This window comes from Cyanistes caeruleus, chromosome 23 (genome assembly GCF_971803275.1).
Source record: "Cyanistes caeruleus chromosome 23, bCyaCae1.hap1.1, whole genome shotgun sequence".
NCBI lineage: Eukaryota > Metazoa > Chordata > Aves > Passeriformes > Paridae > Cyanistes > Cyanistes caeruleus.
The window spans coordinates 5,208,373-5,229,185 of NC_141723.1; the positions used below are offsets into that span (position 1 = coordinate 5,208,373).

Here is a 20,813-nt window from a genome sequence, read left to right on the forward strand (position 1 = left end):
GCTCCAACCCCAAGTTCAACCTGGCCTTGGACATTTCCAGGGATGGAAAATCCTGTCTCACGCCCCGGTACACCCTGGTACAAAATATCCTACGTGCTGTAGGAAACAGTGGTTTAAGGAATGTACTTCAAGCTGAAAAAAGCTTTTCCTAACTGTGATTTGCAAGCTCGGGGATTAAATGACCAAGACAGCACATTCCAAGCTATAAATCAAACAAAAGCTAAAATAAATCAAACAAAATACCTAAGAACCAGCGCAATTCTGCCTCATAAACCTGATTTTACACCTTGCATCCAAAACCTTCAGTGAGTGACACAAGTTTCAAAGATGCCACCAGCACCAAGGAGGGACACAAGAGCTCTCTGACCTGTGACAGGGTCGTTTTCCAAGGACATTCGGCTGAAGGCAGGAGTGGCATTGGAGATATCAGACAGTGTGCGACGAGCAATGGCAACGGGGAGTGGTGGCTTGGGGACATCGTAACCATCTTCTTCATTCTCTGACTCCTCAGGGCCGTTGCTGGCAGTGGCTGCTGCCAGGTTCCCTTCATCTGGAAGAGGAGGCATGTGCTGAGCTCTGGGGCTGAGCTGTCTCTCAAGGCAGACTCTGCTTCCCCATTTTCCAAACACTGACAGGACACAGAACTAAAGTTTTGCTGCTAAAACCTCACATTTAATGGCAGTTCTTTCCAGAAGGGAAAATAAGGTGAAAAATACTTGACAGATGCAGTGTGCATGCACAGACTCATATTTCCACATACATCCCAGCTATTTTAACAACAAAACCAAATGTTAATTCCTTTAATTCAGCCTAAAGTGCTGTTCCACTGGGAGCAGTTCATTGTACCCCAGCTCCTCAGCTGTTTTTTAGCACACCCACTCACCAGAAGTGTTGACAGCCTCGAAAGCAGAGGATGCTGCTTGGGAGTGAATGTTGTACATTGCTTCATACATGGAGCCCTCGGGCTGCTGGTCACAGTCCAAAACTCTGAGGGACAGAACACATTCCCCTTCACACAGGTGACAGTGGCCACCACCTCCACCCTGCCTCTGTGACAGAGTTTGTGCACAGCTTCTTGTTCCAAGGTGAAATCACCCCTGCTGTGTGAAATACTTGTTCTAGAAAATGCTCTGTTAATGTTTATTGCAGTACAGCATCTCAGCTTAAAAGAGTTAAAATGATACCACCAAAACCAATACCACCAAAAATTACATTTTAATAAGAGTTTTGAATTTCAGTTGTTTCTGCTCTCAGAAGGTTCTTGGCAGAGACAGTGGAAGGAAGGGGATATCTGAGTCCTTTAATACTGTACAAGGACTCTGCACAAGAGCAGTGGTCACATTTCCTTTATTGCTATTTTAGTCAAGATCTGGTGAATATCACTGGGGGAATTCAGAAATCTGAGCGAGCAAAATTCCCACCCTGATGTCCCAAATGTGCTGCCCCAGAGCTGGGAGGAGGAAGTGCAAAACCAGCCAGAATCTCACCGTAAACTCTGAGTCATTTCCAAAGGCATTTTGAGCTCTGGTTTTTGCACAGCAGGACCTGGAGGCACCACAGGCAGAGAGGATGGTGACATGTATTCCGTGTCCTCATCGCTCTCAGACTGCTCCCCAGGAGGCAGTTTTGGTACAGGCAGCGGTCTGGAGGCAGGAGAAACAAAAGATAAAACATTTACACCAAATCTAATTAATACCAAGGTGCCCTTTAGAATCCACAGTCACCTCACAACAAGCCTGTCTAAAGAAATAATTTGGTTTTTAGGATGCAGCCCACAAGGTGACACCAGCACAAGGTCATGATGAAAAAGGAAGTGACAATACCATGCACATTTACATCACACAAAGGCCCACTCAAAAGTGAATTTATTAAAGAGCTGATGGCAACTGGAGCCTGATTCCAGGGGAACTCCCACAAGCTCTTGGGGATGCTGATTTCAGCTGCTTTCTCTAAACTGTGTTTTGAATCTGTCAGAGTTTAAAACAAAGACTGAAAGAGTTGTGCCAGTTCTGTCCCTGGCACCAGCAGCCTGCAATTCCCACTCTGTAAGGTGTAAAAAGTCCCAACAGACCTGGCAGCTAAGGAGTAGATGGCATTGGCAGACGAGGAGGGTTTGATTTTGGGGTGTTCACACTCTGAGGTTGCTGCTGGACCACTGGTGGAGCTCTGGAAGACAAAATCCCAAACCAGGAATCAGAAACAATGCATGTCCCATCGTAGCTGCAAAGCCACTCATTCAACAGCCTCTGTGGGAATGAAGCATCCTTATCTATCCCACAGGATTTACTGACACCTCAGAGATCTAGGAATTCTCTGATAGCTTTCCCTCAGCGAGGACTCTGCAGGGGTTTTCCTGCAGGAAGAACTTCACATGTTTTGAGATTTCAATGGCCTTGGCAAATTCAGCTGAAACAGGCCAAAATGGGAGCCAAGAGGAAAAGGATGCAGACAAGCACACACATTTGGAGGGAGGATAACAACTGTGCACGTGCCATTTTCTTAGAAAAGCTGGCTAAAAATGTGCTTGCTTTCAATTTTAGAAAGTTGGAAGTGTTAGGAAAAAAAAAAATTAGGGAAATGGAATCAAGGAAAGCAAAACTGTCTGCAATTTCTTTTAGAGAACAAAATGTTGGGCTATTCAGTTCACTGGTAACAGAGTAGGGTGTTCACCTGCAGGTGAACAGACCCAAACTGAACTCAGATTTTACCCAAATTCCTCACAGCTGATGTGTGATGGTTTCTCAGGGCTGAAAAGCCAGCAGAGTAAATCAGACTTTTTCAGATAACAGCAGGAAACGTTCTCAGCTTTTCAAAAATGAAAGGTAAACAATGAAAGGTGAGCAATGAAAGGTGAACACTGAAAAATGTGAACAATGATCAGGCAACTGTGGCCAATGACTGCTGAAACTGGGATTTCAACCTCATTCCCAAGAGGAAGGAAACTGGAAGGAAACTTTTGTCTCTCCAATGACAAAATCCCACTCCTCAGTGTGAGATTTTTCTCCCAGATTACCTCCAGCCCCAGCAGACCTACTCACCCCCGGGTTGTCCAGGCTGAGCGTGCTGCCGAGCCGGAGGTTCTCAGCCCTGGACTCCAGCTGGGAGGGCAGCGAGAAGGGCAGCGAGTGCCGGTTGGACAGCTCCCTGCCAGCCCAGGGCTCGGCGGCGCTCACAGCCACGGCCGGCGCTTTGGGGATGGGCCTGGCTGGCCACAGGTCGCCCTGGCGGTTGGAGGGCAGCGGGGGTGGCTTGTCCCTGGCGGGACAGTCCCCCGGGGTGCAGGGCAGGGGCCGCCGCTGCGGGCGGCTCTCGGTGCCCAGCGAGTGCGGCCGGTCCGGAGGCGGCGGCGGGGGCAGGTCCCGGAGCGTGGGTGGGATCGGCAGAGGTTTGTCCTTGTGCAGAGCACCGGGTGCGGCCTGCGAGGGCAAAACAGCGTCAACAGAGGCAACCCCGCCAGAAAAAGAGAAACAGAGGGAGGTGGGGGCAGCAGGGAGAGTTTTGGGGTGGTTTTTATCTGTTTTTATAAGGAATTCTCTCTGAGGATGTGGAGATATCGCCACACCTTCTGCATAGGCTTGAGGAGATAACACAGGAACTACATGCACTCCAGCCAGGCTCTGAACACCCCAGATTCCTCTTCTTGAGGGAAAACATGAGCTTACAGCAGCCTTAGGTTGGATTCCAGACAGAGCCTCCCCATTACTTAAAAAAATGATTCAATTGTGGGTTATTTGTACAAGTTAACATTCATCAATAAGTATTCACAGAAATAGGTATTTCCTCCTGCCTGAACTTTCCTAATTCCATTATTTCATCCAAACCACATGAAGAACTGCTGCTGCATCTCAAGAACTATTAACTTAATGCTACCAAGATCATCCTCCAGCCTTCTGCTGATCAGTCAGAAAGCCAGTTCATTTCTCCCAGTCACACACATTGAATTCCTTCCTTCATTTGCTACCTAAAAAATGCTTGATGTTAAAAAGAAGTAATTGGGGATGTCAGAGAGGAAGATGTGGAGGTCACCAGAGTGTTCTGCCCCACCCAAACCACAGCTGAAGGGGAAAGAGGTGTCTGACCTTGGATGTGGTGCCAGGGCTGGAGGCCCCGGGGGGGTTGGCCACTCGCTGCTGCAGCAGGTCCAGCCGGGGTGGCACGGGAGGGAGAGCGGCCTGAGGAGCCACCGAGAAGGGCGAGGGAGGACGTTCCACCTGAGAGAGGAGAGTGGCAACATCAGCACACGGCTCAGCCCACACAATTCTTGTCCTCTGGAGAGCCTCTCCAGCTCTACTGGTGACCAATTGCTCCGTGAGTAACAGCTGTCATCCAGGAATGAAGCCAGTGCCCAGCCCTGCAGCACTTGGAGCAATCCAAGCTGGGAGACACCACTGGAATGCAATGGAAACACAAAGCAAGCTCTTCTGCAGGAGTAACAAACCAGCCTCAGTGGGCCCTGAGCAGGGAGAAGCTCCTTCTCAACACCAGAGGGCACGATCTCCTGCAAAACCTCCTGTCCCCGTGCAAACTGCTTTCACTACAGAGCACTGGTGTACACCAAACCCTCCATTTTTGTCCCTGGAAAGCTGGTTTTCCACTTAACAAAGCAGCACAGTGCCTGTTATTCTCTTTATTTGCTCTTCTTTACAATCAAAGCTAGCGCTATTTAATTTTGAAACACTTCACGTATGTTTTGAGCTCACTAAAGCTAAGGAAATACCAACATTGACAGGATGTCACACTGTGAAAATTGCTTTGCTTCCCCAAAATATGTATAAAAAGCCCTCCAGGAATGGTGTTTATTGATTAGTACATTATTTCACAGGATGGAAGATAAAGGGATATAAGACTCCAGGTAAAGCAGAGGTGAAGATTCTTTCCCTCCAGGAAATGCAGCTTATTTTAGTTGATTCAGCTATTAAAAATTAGCCAAATTCAAATCCACTTCCCTGTGCAGTAAAAAACATGCAAGAGCAGCAATCAGATTTTGAAATGAGAAATGAAAAGCCATGCAGGGATCCACAAAGAATGCCTGCACACGGCTTCTGGAGGGAAGCAGCACTAGTGGCAGAGTTATCACACCTTTATTAGACAGATTTATCAGCCACCATATAAAAAGATGACAGCCAAATTGAGTTCCTCAGCAGAACAGCCTGCCCTCTATTCATCAGGACCTGGGGAAGGCTGTCCCTGCCTGGCTGTATCCATCACTGGGGAAAAATGGATGGATTTCTGCTGATCTGGGTGAATTCTGGCTAGGAAATCAAAATCTAACACATAGAGGAGTGTTCCAGATCCAGATCTTCCATTCCAAGAGGCCAGGCCAGCTTTTTCACCCTTCTGGGGATTCCTCCAAGACAACACACAAAAGATCAAAGGCTTCAAAGTGTGATCCCAAACTGACAGTGTGAAGTGAGCTCACAAAACTGGACCTAAATCCCTGTTTTCCATAGGGAGCAGGATCTTTACTGTTACACAGGCACAATTCATTAAGAGAACTGCTGGAGAAAAGGCACTGCCACCTTTATCAGCAGCCATTCCAGTGACCTTACTTTGGTACCAGCGAGTTCTTTCATCATGAAGAGGGAATCATCAGCTTTGTCATCATCATCGTCATCATAATTGGGAGAGGGGGTTCCTTCTGCCCCTTGCCTGGACAATCCTCCTCCTCCTCTGGGATCAAATGGATCCACCACGATTGGCTCCGTGCCTTTGATCTCACAGCGGCAGAAGGGACAACCTTGGCCTTCTGATTCCTGCAGGGGACAGAAGAGATCTGTCACAGCAGCCTTTGGGGTGCACAAATTAGCACCTGCTTCATAAACAACCAGCTTTTAACCTGCTTTTTGGCAGGGAGCTTTCAACTGAGAGGAAGACAAAAGCAAACTGGGTTAGAAATATGGAATATTTTCTCCTTGAAGTAGAAAAACAGCACTTTAGGAAGTTTTTCCTTATTCCATATTAAGAGAGCAGGCATCTAAACAGCTTCTGATGCAGTGACACTGTGAGACAATGTTTCTGCTACCTTCTCTCCACACCTGAACAGTTCTGAGAAGAAAATATACCTGTAAAAGATGAAGCAGCTGACCTCAGAGAGAAAAGAAGAGGCCAAGGCTCACCTGCCAGGCTGTGAGACAGGAGGTGCACATCAGGTGCCCACAAGGTTCGATCTTCACGTCCTTGTCGTTCTCAGCACAGATTTTACACAGCTGGAATGTGGAGCCCATCTCACAGTACAGCTCATATTGTTCCTGAGGGAAAGACAGCATAAATCACAGGGAGAAATCTGCAAAGATTTCACTATCATTTTATGTGCTAGGTGCATCTGTCAAGCTCTGAAAAAAGTAGAATTCAAATTATCTGATAATTTTCATTTAAGCATCCCAAGCAAAGCAGGGTTCAAGACATGTTGAATGGCACAAAAGCATCAATGTGGGCAGAACATTTTAAAAATAAACCCTTAAAATCTGTCTTTGCAATCTCATCTGCCCATCCTTATCATGCAAAGATTTCTGTAATTCCTGGAAAATACTGCAGCCCCACAAATAAATCTTGGGAATACCAAATATGAATGGCTAAGGAGGGTAGAAATCAGGGAGAAAGGCAGAGAGTTGGATGGAATGGAATGTTTTACACACCTGTGTAACTTTAATGTGGTCCTGAGGTGTGGGCTCACACAAGCCAGTCAAGTCAGGATTCTGATTCCGGCCGTCGGGAAATAAATAACTGGAAGAAGTTGGGGGGAAAAAAAATCTCTTTATGTGCCTGTACACACATGTATACACACACACACACATCTAAGGTTTCTTTTGGAGGTGGGAAAAAAGAATGAAGGTGAGAAGAAGGGTGGGAATTAAAGGTATTCTGAATTCTAAAGTTTTGGAAGAATTTGGACCAAAATTAGACATATTATTCTTAAAAGTATTGGTTCAAATTAAGGGTTTGACCCAAAAAAAAAAAGGGATTTATGAGAAGGGAAACACTGCTGCACATTTATCATCTGCTACTGCACAGCTCTCCAGTGCAAAGACAGCTGTCAGTAATTCCTGAGTGCCAAAATACTTCAGCAATGAGTTATTCCACTGGCAGCAATGGGACTATTCAAAATTTAACTGCTTTGTTGCCCTAATTTTTATCAAGTTACTTACAAGCCTTCCCTGAAGCCATCAATCAGTGCTTGGAAAAGAGGTTTGTTGTGAGGGATTGTCTGGAGAATGTTCCCATCTGCAGTGACATAGCCGATGGCCCACTGACCCAGGCGGGTACAGCTCAATCGGAAAATGTAACTAAAAACACACAAAGGAAGAGAAACTTCAGCTTGGAACAGACAGAAGAGATTAAATGACAAGTAGGCAACCTCTGTCTGGCCATATCAAGACAGCAAATAAAATTAATAGGAATAACTTGATGATTTGTAGCAGCTTTCCTCAAGTCACCCCCAGGCAGTTCAAAGGGGAACTTTGCAATATGATACAAAATGAGCAAAGAATCCAAGCACTGGCCTCCAGGTGAAATAAAGCCCAGAATCCAAAGCAAGATAAATTAACATCCTTAAAATCATTTGTTTCAAATCAACTTTCAAACAGCCAGCAAGCAAACAGACTAGAGGAGGTTTCTGCCCAGAAATAAGCACCCCACCTGCAGAAAGGAGCACAGATAATCTGTGTGCCCTGCTGCTGTCAGTGGTGGCAGCCAGAGGCTCCCAGCAGGGCCCTGCTGGCTGAGCTCCTCTCACCTGCCAGGTTTGTGAATGAATTTCTGAAGCCGGGCCTTCACCTCGTCATAGGTGAGGAATGCCATATACCCAGGGTGAGTCACTGCCAGGCTGTTCCAGTTCCTCAGCAAAGACGACCAGGGCTGGGAAGAACCATAGAAACAAATTAACCACATGCTTCTGGAAAGGGTCAATATTCCTGAATCCAGGGGTTCTTCAGTTAGAGAAACACGTTTCTGTTCCACCACAAATCCGACAGAGAAACCAAAACGTTCATTCCTATCCAGCGCTTGGCGTTTGAGTTTCTTGCTTGTCGGGGATAAAATTATCACCTGAGACAGACCTTAATCAAAACTCCTTTAATAAACACAAAAGGAGAAGTCAGAGAGGTCACAGCTTAAGAATAGCCATCAACTGTGCTGCTTCTGCAGAGAAAATGACTCATTCCCCAGACAAGGATAAAGGCAGGAGTTTAATGAGATTATGCACAGGCCCAGGAACCATGACTGGTTGCTCTCCAAACCAGACTTCCTGCATGGCCTGGGGACAGTGACCTCCCCTCTGTGCCTCAGTTTCACTGGCTCTAACTTGTGACTATTCCTCACCAACCCAACCTCACTGGGGTGTGGCAAGGACTGTGGCTGGTCTCAGATCTGAGTAAAGAAACCAGCACACGCATCTCAAATATTGCTCAAAATGACGCCCCCAAAGTCATAACAACCATTTGAAATCTCTTGACCCTGAGAAGGCCTTGGGTGTGCAAATCTCACCTGATTTTTCCAAGTTTTTTTAACCCATCTACAAGAAGGTATCAGCACTCCTTAAGAATTCTGCATCCTCTGGAATTTGCAGCAGCTCTTGACTTGTTCTTTATGTACAACACTTGGAAAAAGTGCTGAATGAGATCAGCTACATTGCAACACCAAACATGGGAATTTTTCATCTAGACATATCTTAATTACAACCCACCCCATCACATGGGAAAAGGCAAGTCAGAGCCAAAGAAGTAAGTGATTGTACTTGTAAATACCCAATTGTACCATCAGAAGCTGTGTTTTTGAATTTAGCACTATTAGAGACTGTGGGGAAGAATTTTTACCTACTATTAATATCCCTTCAGTGATACAGAGATTTCTCACACACACAGACACGTTCACAACATCCTGGCTGGGTCAGTTCAAAAGATAGGAAGCCCAAATTTCCATGCTTGAGCTCCATCCTGAACAACCCCCACTCCATGGAAAATAAATCTGACAATAAAGAAAGGGACGAGGGAAGACAGAGTGATACACTAAGCTTCACATTTCCTGGCTTGCAGAAGCTGTGTCAGAGCTTCAGTCTCAAAGTGACCTTTGAAAGAGAAAACCTGATTCATGGCAGGATGCTGAATGTGCCTGGGAGTTGCAGTGTATATTTAGGGATTTTTTTATTCTACAGCCAGAAATGTCACCCACTTTTACTGCAATATGAGGTCTTAAGTATTACCCTTTAAGGGATGGAGGGCAAGACAATCAAATCCCAATAATGTGTGTAAAATATTCTGGATAAAAAATATCTGGATAAAAAAGAATATAACCCAAAGCACTGAGGCACTTTGAGAGATTCCCATTCCTCAGCTCTTACCTGGAAGAGTCGTGTGAAGATGTCAAACTCAAATACTGAAATGTAGTCATTGCACGTCAGGTCGATGGTCGATTTCAGGGCCATGGCCTCCAGCCCTGAGCTGATGGGATGCACCTCGTGCAGGGCCTGGCGGAAGCTTTTCCAAGGAACAATGGTCCTGGGGAAAAGCAGGGAATGGGAAATGGCTGAGGACCACCAGCACCACGTACACACCTACACATTATCTCTCTGAATATCCACGTTGTGGCAACAGAACAGAGAAAAATCCAAAACAGCCACAAGAGATTTATTCACGTCACACAAGCTCAGATTTCTCAGCACTGCAGGAAATCAACAGCCAAATAAACTTTAGACAATTTTCTCTGAAAATGCAAAATTTTGGAATTGGAAGTCCCCCTCTGGTTTCTCTTTTCCCTCTTTATGTCCTACCACAGCATCACTTGATAATAATTGATAATAATTTCATGATGTTGCAGCTGGTTGAAGTTAAGTCTAGACGGCTAAAAAAGAAAGCTGCAAACAACTCTCTAAAGAAGGATTAACTGGAGAAGGAAGGGAATCAGAAGCCAAAACACAGGCTCCTGTTTAAAGGAATATTTTCCTTTTTTTAAGATATCAAGTGGCATAGAAACACAGAAAGAAAATGCCTCACTTCAGACAACTGTGCTATTCATGAGTAAATACATTATGGCTTTTTTGTTCTGACAGCTACTAATTAAACTCTTTAGGTGAAGTACCTCAGCTCCCCCAGTTTGAAAGCAGTACCCAATCCATTAACTTTAATCCCCAAACATTGCTGTGAACACCTCCACGGTTCATTTAGCCAGTGTTTCACTAGATACTGAAATTAAACCTGACATTTCAGCAGTCTGCACACAAAGACTGTTGCATTTCCCTTTCTCCTTCACTCTCAACAAAGCCATTTTGCAAAGAGAAATTCAGAGAAGAGAGGTGAGTAAATGATTGCAAAGACTAATTGGGGGGAAGATGAAAAGAATATAATATTATGGCTTGGCTAAAGAACAACCCATGTTGTGGGGCATGGTAACCTTTGGAAGAAGAAAGGATTATTTTGCAAGGCTTGTAGAGCTTACTTGCAAGTTAAAGAATTAAATCAAGGAGAGGAAAATTTAAGCTGAATAATCATAGGAAACTCTGTGACAATACAAGAGTCTCCTGGGGGAACTGGGGAAAGATTCATCACTTGACACATTTAAAACCAGACAGGATAAAAACTGGGAAATTTAATGTAGGAATAATTACTTATCTCACCCCAGAGTTAGACCAAATGACCAGAAGGTCTCTCCCATCATTTATTTTAACCTGACAAAGCCCCTTCTGAACAGAATTCTTAAAAAACACAGTGTGCAATTTGCTCCCACACCTCTATTTCTAAGCACAGTTAGAAACTTACTTTTCACCAAAAGCCTTTCTCCAAAATTCTGCAGCATCTGCCTTGGTGATCCGGAACGTGTCTCCCTGGAAGAGGCCACTGGGGAAAATCCCTTTGAGTTCTGCCAGCATGTGGCTGAATATCAGGGACAATTTGGTCAGGTTCCTCCTGCAAAGGACCACAAAAATTGTTTATTTTAGAAAATAAAGAGTTTAGCATTCTGAGCAAAGCAGAAGCAGCACTTACTGAAACTCAAGAATGATCCCAGCATGCAAAACTCTTATCTGGGGCTCTCTTTCAAGTGTTTCCCCAGCATTCAGAACATCCAAACCATGGAACAGCAAGGTCTGTGTTTGTCAAGACATTTTCCACAATGACAAACTCTGTATAATCTCTTTAAGGTGGGCAGGCAAAAATCCTCCCATGGAAAAACACATTCACAGAAGATGTGCAAAACCAATACTCAGAAATCACCTACTGAAGTCAAAACCTCATCAGCCTCGTGTCTGAAAATTCCTTTTGAGAGCACATAAAACTACTCCTGCCCCAGACAATGGAAGCTGAATGTCTTCCCAGGTCTCCAGAGGCTCCCAACACAATAGGTCTGCTCAGGGAATGTCTAACTGATCATAACAGGTCCAAGCTCCCAAGGGAATGCAAAAACACCTGCAGGTTTTTCCTAAAATGGTAACAATTTACACACAAAAGCTGCATGGCCAGGGCTCTCAAACATACTGTGTTTAATTATCCAATTTGAATTACAGCTGGCAGCTCAAGTCCCTGCTCTGCCTGATGACACTGAGATATCAGGAGTGCTCTATCCCACAGGACATGCCTTTTTTAAGCTGGAGTGGGAAATCTGAAGAAGAGAATAGATATTTTCTGCTATTCTATTCACCAGAGGCGCCTCTTTCACTCCTTTATCCAAGTAAAGGATGCCTCTCTTCACTCCACTCCACTGCTAGGAAAACTTCCTGAAAAGAGAGGGATATTTCTAGGCCAGAGGGGCTTTTTTTTACCCCCACATCACGTGCTTGAAGGTAAAAGAAGGAACTGGCATCATGTGGGAAAGAACAACTTGTGAGCTGTTCTCAACAAACCAGAGCTGGTCAGAAAACTGCATCAGCCACCCTGGCATGGCACAGACTCACCCACAGCACTGATTATTCAAATACTGAACCATAGAGGGAGGGAACATCCCCAGTCTCGTTGGATTTTCTTGTTTTGCCATCTCTCTCCCTGAGTTTGCTGCTGTTGCAGAAGATGCTTGTGTTTGGCAGCAAACTCCACTCCCCCAGGCTCCAGCCTTTCCCCAGTTCCTGGTATTCTGGTTGGATTGGTTCCTATTCACCTCATCTTGGATGTTTTACAGACACCACTCGCTCCAAACATGCTATTCCTACCTGAAGGACTTATCCTATTAATGTGCCTGATTGCAGAAATGACCTCCAGCCCCTCCACAAAATTTCCCTGGACATTTGGGACATTTCCCATGTTTTCACAAGACTCAATTGGAAGTGACCATATTGCTTGACATGTATTCTGATATTTACTCAGCTCCTCATGAGCTCCATACCCTGAAAGTCTGGGTGGATCAGAAAGGGCCCAAACCTCTAAATTTTCTCAGATATCAGTTCTCGCTTACCCTTCTTAATTCAGCTACATTTAAATTTCTGTGCAGCAATGAAAGTTGCTCAAAGTGTTTATGGAAGGCACCAGCTACACAAGGAATTCTGTTTTTTGTCATTTCATACATTTCCAACAACAGCAGGTGCTTGGGATTAACACAAGGAAAAGTCTCCAGCTGCTCTTCCACGAGCTGTCCCATTCCCCAGCTGTCTCTGGATGTGTTACACACTCAAACTGGGTATTTTAAACCAGTTCTACAGATTGGGTTTGACATGTTAAGTAATTTAAAGCTGTGTATTTCTCTTTGCATTTATGAGGGGAAGGCTCAGATTCAGAGCTCGTAGTACAGAGAAGATGATTTATTTGTAAATTCACACCCCAGTTCTCTTCCTCGTGGAGAGTCCCACCATGTCCCTGCAATGCCTTTGTCTGATAAACACTAAAGAAATCGCAAATCAAAGCCCTCACTTCCATAAAACGCCAAAAAAAATGACAGTTTGTGGTAGTGCAAGAAGAAAACTCAAACACCAGGCTGTTATCAATCATTTAATCCATCTACAACCTCAGCAAAAAAAAAATACAGAGTTTTTTTACTGAGTTTATAAAAATAGATCTTTAATAAAGCTGCTAATCATTTTATACTCTCCAATTACTGCCCAGCAGCATGTGGGGAAATTTGGGTATGACAGACAAGCACTTTGATGCATTTCTGACCCTGAACAAGTGCATGCTTTAAACAAAACATTGCAAGAAGCCAGGGAATATTCCTGTGTCCAGTTGTTTATCTCTTCTGCCCCAGCTGAGCTCCAGGAAGTGCTTGCACTTAGCTGAGCACATCAGTTAATGAGAGAAGTAAGAACTTCCTCAGGCTTAAGGATGGATAAACAAATAGTTTTACGCACACAGATTGAAGAACTCGGCTTCCAAAACCATTTTGGATTGCTGAACATTTTAAATTCTCAAGGTTATCACATTTTTTTAATAAATATTCAGCTACATTGCAGGTAAATAACAGGAAAAACCACAGGAAATGAACATAAAGAGCAGTAAATTGCAAAATAGTTTGTGTTACTGGCTTTTACATACAACAGTTACCAATCCTGTGCTAAAAGGACAAACACGGTCTTTATTTTAACAATTTAAATATTTGTAAATTTATACAGACCAAATAAAAACTTGCAATTATAGAGAATATTTTTATTGGCATATCAAAGCTTACTGATGATTGTGTTTTATTTTTAGTAACATCAGAACTGTCCTTATTGCTATTGCTTCAACTAAACAGATGTGAATGTACTCCCAGAAAAAGTGGCATATATTCAAAAAACATTTATGGGTCTTAGACTGGAGCTTTCCAAACATTTTTGGCCACAGACCTCCAGCAATGTCCCATGATGGCCATTTTTCAAAATTTTACCCAAACACTGTAATCCACACCAAACTGTCACCAAGGGTTCCACCAGAAACAAATCCAATTTCCAAGTTCAAGAATTAAATCTTACAAGTTAAAAATGAAACCTTACAAGAATTAATTATAATCAAATCTTACAAGTTCAAGAATTAAATGCCAAGCAGAGTTTGGGAAGAGGTGACTGCAGCACCTAAATGCTGCTGCTGGGGAATTTAAACACCTGTCACCCGAGCACTGCTGGAAACGTTACCCAGGGACCTCAGGCCACATCAGTGAATTGTCCCTGGTGTGTGCAGGCAGCTGCAGGCACCACCTGGGCCAGCCTCAAAGAGCCACAGCCTGCTCTGTTCTGTGCTCACAGCAACAGCTGAGGTGGGATTTCACATCTAGGTGGCAAAGCTTTCGGTTTATTATGGTTAGAAATAATGAATCAACAAGTGAAAATGTAAAAAGCTAAATATTTTTTTCTGCTGTATACAGTAACCAAGTGTTTCACTTGTGAGGAACACCTGCAGCATGGAGGGAAGGGAGCTGAGAATCGTTTCTGTGACAAGCCAGCCACAGCTCCAGAGCCTGCCCTGCTGCCAAACCCTCCCAAGACAACTTTGGGGAACCAAAACCAGCATGAAGCAAGAGTGTTTCTTCAGTTACCCCAGGCCCACGGACAGGTTCCCCCCTCCTTCCTGCTCTGAGCCCCTCTGCTGCGGTTCTGCTCCTTCCTTCCTGCCCCAGGATGGGTTTGCTCCACACATTTCTGTGGAATTCAGGAGGCTGAGGAGAAGTTTCCAGGTGCAGCCCCCCACTGCCAGCTCCAGCTGGGGGTTCTGGTGCTGCTGTCTCTCCCCAGACCCACAGCAGATTTTTCTCTCCCAGTTTCCTGCACAAAAGTGTTTTTCCAGTGTATGAGCTCCGTCTTGGAAATCCATTAAGGGCAGAGGATGGTTTAATCAGGGATGTCTCTCTCAGCCACGATGACACAATTAGTTAAATTAATGTGCTTCGTGACTAAATGCCTTTTCTGCTCAAGGCAATGTTAACGTGGCACAACCATCTCTGCCACTGCCAGCTACGATTTTTTCATTTTCTCCCAGTATTTCTCACCTCCTTCAGAGCTACCCAGCTGACACAGGATGATTTAGCTCCTCACACGTAGCAAGGATCAGTTCCACAGGCTGATTTAGTCACAATATTGTGCTCACATGCCACAATTTGACATGCACACGCTGTCGCGTCTGTAAAGCTCGTTCTGCTGAAGGCATGTTACAAACACAGGAATTATGAGCTGTAGCACAAGAAACCAACCTCAAAATGCTTCACTTCTCTGTAATTATAGTCCTTATTTCTTATTCTTACACTCTTACCACCAGATTCTGTTTAGGTGACAGGGTTTGCATCCACTGGAGGTAAGTGCAAGCTCCACTACTTACGAAAACACTAACCACAAACCCACAGTTTTTTTCCTTTAACTACATATTACAATTTTATACTCAAAGACCTAAAAAAAAAAATTAAAAAAAAAAAAACAACAAATGAAAAACCCAAAGAGATCTTTCAACGACTCCAACAAGTAAAATGCACCTTTCAGAAACCACAAAGATGTGAAGGTTCTCATGTCACAGAGGCTTTCAGATGCACCAAGCAGGAGCAATTTGATTTCAGCAAAAAGTTTGATGTGCCTGGCTTCAAAAAGAAGACCTGTCTTATGCTGTGCTCCTACCCCAGCCAGGAGTTTTGTGTGTGTTCATGTTCACAGAAGCAGTGAGTGGGAATGCTCGAGGTGATCCCAAGCTGTTTTCTGTAACCCTGAGGCAGCTCGATTTGGGTTAAAAATAGAAACAGCGGAACTACTTTCAACAAAACTTGCAACACAGGAAGTGAATGAAATTCCACTTAACTATTGCTGGCTCAACAGAAGGCACCTTACAGAGTCAGGCTCTGTAAGATTTACAGGACATCTTCAGAGTAACTAAAAGAACAGATTAACATTACATTTATTGCTTGTTTTATAGAATTTTTCACCATCAGCTCCTCCTTTTTCAGTGCTTTAGGTATTACAGGGCAGTTTCCTGATGCTCTGCTGAACCCTGGCACTTTTCAGGTCACATAAATATATTTTAACACCCTGAGTTCTGTGAGCAGAGCCTGCCCATCACTTCAGAAGGTAACACAAAACACACTGTGGGCCACAAACCACCAAAAACGTTCAATATTCCATCAGTATCCAAATGGCTGTGACTGATGGGAAGCAGAAAGGACATCAGGCCACTGTGCTGACCGCAAGGACCAAACCAACTGACCTTTAAAGGATCTGGACTTATTATTTTAAGTGCAGGTATTCATGTTACAACTTTTGCTCACTCTTAAGAAGCTAAAAATCCACTTTTAAAATTTAAATTTTGGAGAAAAGGCTTTAAAGAGAGGAATACATTTGATGTTATTAATGGTCTTTAAGGAGCTCAACAAATATTCAGAGGACTGACAAGGTAAAGGATAAAACTCTCACTTAGGTAACAGATTAATTTATTTTACCAGATTCAAGGGGATTACACAACAAATGTACTGCTCAGGACACTTCTCATTATACATCATTTTGGGTTCTCTGCAATGGGATAAAAATTTGGATTTCAGAGGCTATTTGCAATAGTTAAAGAGAAAAACAGAGCACAAAAGCTCTGTCTCTAAATCAAGGAAGATTCCGTATTTTATGATTCATCTTCAGCCACCTCAAAACTGTCTTGGATACCAAGTGGGCATGACAAAGATGACAAGAATGACAGGTTCAGAGTGGATGTTAAAAAGTTCTTTATTCCAAGGGTGGGCACAGCTGCCCAGAGAAGCTGGGACTGCCCCATCCCTGCGAGTGCCCAAGGCCAGGTGGGAACACCCTGGGATAGTGGGAGGTGTCCCTGCCCATGGCAGGGGTGGGATGGGCTAAAATCCAACCCCAGAAATCCCAAATGTGGCATCCCAGCCCTGAACACCCCAGCCAAGCACCCAAGAGACACGAGACAGTTGCCAAGTAGCAGCGGCACATTTTTGCCAGCATGGAGAAATCTATCACATTTCCAATGATAATTACTACAAATGAACCAATGTGCTTGTAATTCCACCCACAAGAGCAAGTCCACAGCCTCTCATAAAACTCTACAATTTTATAGGCTCTGAGAGGAAAGAAGAATAAAAATCTTCCTTCCTTATTACACAATCATCTGAAATATTGCATTTGTCCACAAATTGATTTTCAAGACAGTGGTCCAATTTCAGACTGAAAGAAAACTATAATGAATGCAAGCTTAAGCCAATTATGCTAAGTGTTACTTAAGTTCCAAAACTATCACCTAAACAGCAATTTAAAACCAAATTAGAAAGAAATAATTCACATTCCTCCCCTCCAACAACATTTACATGATAATGAATTTCTTCTTGGGTAATAAGCAGTTAGTTAGTGTTCATATGCTGGAGCCTGGCAAGGAAACCTTTCTTGTGGGCAGCTTTGGAGCCTGTTCTTTTCTTTAAGATGTTCTAATTTAAATGCAGATGTAGACTTCACACTAGTGGGTTTTGTTTAAAAAAAAAAAAGTGCTGCTGTATTAGAAGGAAGTGACAGAAAGAGGACTCGCACACACCATTCTGAGTTCCACATTTTGCACTATCTCGTTTTCACTGGGCAGGAATGTGTGCAAGAGGTCTCAAAGATGAGATTAGAGCACCAACCCCCCTCCTCCCAGAGGGTTTTCTGGTTCAGGGTTTAACACAAGTGTTTTCCAACTTTTTCCTCTTTAAATTCCAACCTTTTTCTTTTTTTCTTTTTTTTTTTCTCCAAGTCATTCTTCATGCACTTCCTTCCCCTTCAGAGATATGCATGGTCATTTCCAGGAGACATTAAACACTGGTAGCTTTTTCCTGTGTAAATTAGTGAGTCTTAACATTGGAGCTGGAGAAGAATATGAAATCCTGCTGAGCCAGCATCCCCTAAGATGTTGTCAGAAGAACAATTAAACACAGACTAGCTTCCCAAAGCTTTTTTTCACCTCCATGCTCTATGGAAAAAGTTTATTATATTCCCTGCTTAACCCCATTTTCCTCTACAGATATATTTATTTTTAACTGGCTTTGTTAACAGCTTGTTTCCCACAGTTGAACTAGAAAAATAACTTGTGCTATTCTTTAAAACATCCAGCCCACATCCTGAGAAATTATTTCTCCTCACTCATCCTGCTGCTTCCATAGCTGTGTTCTAAAGTGGAAACATTTGCAGTGCTCTGATTTTATTTAGAAAATAACCTCTCTGAATTTTCCCTCGTTATAGACTGGTTTAACACAATTAGTAAATTTGATTCTTTGGTGAAAAATGGACTCTTCAGCCTAATTAATCCTTTCCCAAGGAACAGACAATTCCTCTACCTGTCTCCTGATCAACAAGCTATTTTTCACTTCTGCCACATCAAATATAATCTATTTACACAACTGCAAAACCACTGCTGTAAGAAGCAATTTATGTAGTGTGGAAAGCTGACAAATTGCAGCTCCTCTGTGCAATTTGGAGGGCTGAGAAGTAAAAGCTTTCTGCAATGGAAACAGAAAAAAAAAATAGTCCAGCAAAACACTAAGCCTCTAAATGAAACTGAAATCGAGACCTGAGGCAGGTTCAGCGTGTTCAGATAAGAACAGCACTGTCAAGCAATGGAACCATCACACTGCAGGGAAAAATATGTTTATTTCATCTCTTTTTTTGTTAAAAAGGAAACTCAAGAAGTTTACAATAGGGAGGTCACATATTTACCCCTGGATCTATAAAGAAAAGGAAGCAGCACCTCTGGAAATGTGCTCAGTCCCAAGAATTGCTAATTACTGCACACAGCCAACCAATCGTTGGATGATTTGCCTTTAACTTATTACAAGCATACAAGAAAATATCCAAAATTATTAACTCCAGAAATACTATTTGATTCCAAGCCTGCAGATATTGCTTGTAGCTATCAAAATTCAGAGGAACAAAACAGTATCTCTAATAAAAACCCCAAAGTCACTAAGTTGCATATGGTCTACTCCCCAAAATTCAGTTTTAACTGAATTTAACAGTACCCAGAAGTGACTCCTCCTACCTATCAGTCAGGAAGTGCACACAGAGCTTTAAAGGCATCCACAGCAGCATGAATTTTTAAACAGACATGGAACTGAGCTAAAGCAGAATTTAAATAGCATCTTGAAAGCTCTCCTAGCAAAACAAGTGAGCTCTCCTCACAAAAATCACACTGTGAGTTTAACACAGGAGAGGTACAGCCATGGTTAATTTATATATTTATAGTCTGAACCCCTGGACACCAAAACCACAGAGCTACAGAGACCTCCCAAATGTCTGAGAGGAAATACACAAAGAGCAAGTTGGGAATAATAAGGACAGAAAGGTGATGCTCAAGTGATCAGGGCAGTTCTGACCTGACTTCAGCCATTTTTCATGACTGCTCTGCAGGAGCAAACTACAGCTTTCACACTGCTTATAGCAATGCCAAAATTGTGCCTTTTGCTCTATACCAGGAGCCATTTGGGGGAGAAAATAAGGTCATACACAACAGGAAGCAAAATGAATGTCAAGTCTGGAAGAGAGGAGGAAAAAAGCTTCAAGAACAACAGGGAAAAATAGACAGGAAAGTCAAAACAACTCATTTATTAAATTTTTAAAGTCCTGTTCTCAAAGCACTGCAGACTAACAGCCACAAACCTGCATGAGATCAAGAACAAACTAGATTATGTATACATAATATATATATATATATATATATATATATATATATATATATGCACATATACACACTGCCACATTCCCACTGAATATCAGATTCAGGTTCTATTTGTTTGTTTTACAGACTGCTGACCATCTTCCAGAAGGCTTCTCCCACACTTGGGAGTATTTTACTTAATTAATGTATCGATAAATTATTATGAATTATTATTAAATTTGAACTTATTAATTTATTAATTCTTACTAAAATATTCATATTTTTCTTCATCTCCTAGCAAGGTGAGAAAATTTCAGTTTCTTCACCTTTGATTAGTGTACATACTTTATATCTATAGGTGCATTTATAGCAGAAATTCATTTAATTTAATTACCAAATAGCACTGAAGTGATTGGGTTCCAAGAGCTCCCACAAACACGGGATCTGGCACTGCCAGTGCAGCATTTACCAGAATCTCCAAAACCAAAATCCTCATTTGTTGTGTAGGTATCTCTTGAACTGGTACACAAATCACATGCACTGACTGCTCTAATCTTGTCCTTTTTTGTGACAAATTAAAGAACCGAGAATGTTGCCAAGCTCAGCACAAGGAAAAGGCTCTCTGGTGTTACCCCTTTAGGACCAAACTGCTGCTTTCTGGGCTGTGCAGGAGCAGAGGAAGATGCCATCCAGGATGTGATGCTGTTTTAATGCTTGTTCTTAACACAAGTCTCCCCACAGTTCCTTCCCTGCTAAAGCTGTTTATTCATAAATGGGACAATTAGCAATTCCCCCAGGAATCCCATGCCTGCTGTGAGAACAGCAGCCTCTGCTGCAGTCCTGCCATTCACATCTATCAATCTGGATTTCCCCCGCTCCCTCTAGTCAATTAGCTGGATTACAAACCAGCTAGGATGATTAACTCTCTGGAATTACTCCTCTTTGCTCCTCTCTGAAAAAGCAAGGCACTGGAGGTGGGATTTTGGATTCATGACTGACACAGCTACCATTCACTCATCAGATGTTCCAGATTTATGACAGATCACAATACACACACAGTTAACAACACTTCAGAAGGAAGCTTCCATTTCTTAATCCATTCTCAACGCAGTCAGTAGCAATCCAAGCAGCACCAGCAATGCCTTCTGGAGCCACTGTCACAGCCTTTGGTTGGAGCTCAGTATTATTAGGGAATATGCTACACAGAGTTCAGTATTAAACCAGAAACATGTGCCAGCACTTTAACCCCCCAAGTAATTCCAAGCTGCTGCCAGGCCGTTAACCACATTCTCCCCAGGGCAATTATGTTCAGCCACTGGTGGTTTT

General features: G+C 43.2%; 1 protein-coding gene across 1 annotated transcript in view; it reads right to left on the reverse strand.

Annotated features, from left to right (window-relative positions):
* Positions 1–20,813, reverse strand: part of CBL (Cbl proto-oncogene) — a 34,160-nt gene that overhangs the window by 6,311 nt on the left and 7,036 nt on the right. Inside the window, exons 3-15 of the mRNA XM_086861504.1 lie at positions 10,749–10,895; positions 9,335–9,491; positions 7,733–7,854; positions 7,146–7,283; positions 6,636–6,723; positions 6,117–6,248; positions 5,550–5,753; positions 4,080–4,211; positions 3,039–3,416; positions 2,072–2,166; positions 1,488–1,643; positions 884–987; positions 368–550 (exon numbers count right to left, since the gene is read on the reverse strand). Coding sequence (XP_086717630.1) covers positions 368–550; positions 884–987; positions 1,488–1,643; positions 2,072–2,166; positions 3,039–3,416; positions 4,080–4,211; positions 5,550–5,753; positions 6,117–6,248; positions 6,636–6,723; positions 7,146–7,283; positions 7,733–7,854; positions 9,335–9,491; positions 10,749–10,895 — 2,036 coding nt within the window. The remainder of the gene's footprint in view (positions 1–367; positions 551–883; positions 988–1,487; positions 1,644–2,071; positions 2,167–3,038; positions 3,417–4,079; positions 4,212–5,549; positions 5,754–6,116; positions 6,249–6,635; positions 6,724–7,145; positions 7,284–7,732; positions 7,855–9,334; positions 9,492–10,748; positions 10,896–20,813) is intronic.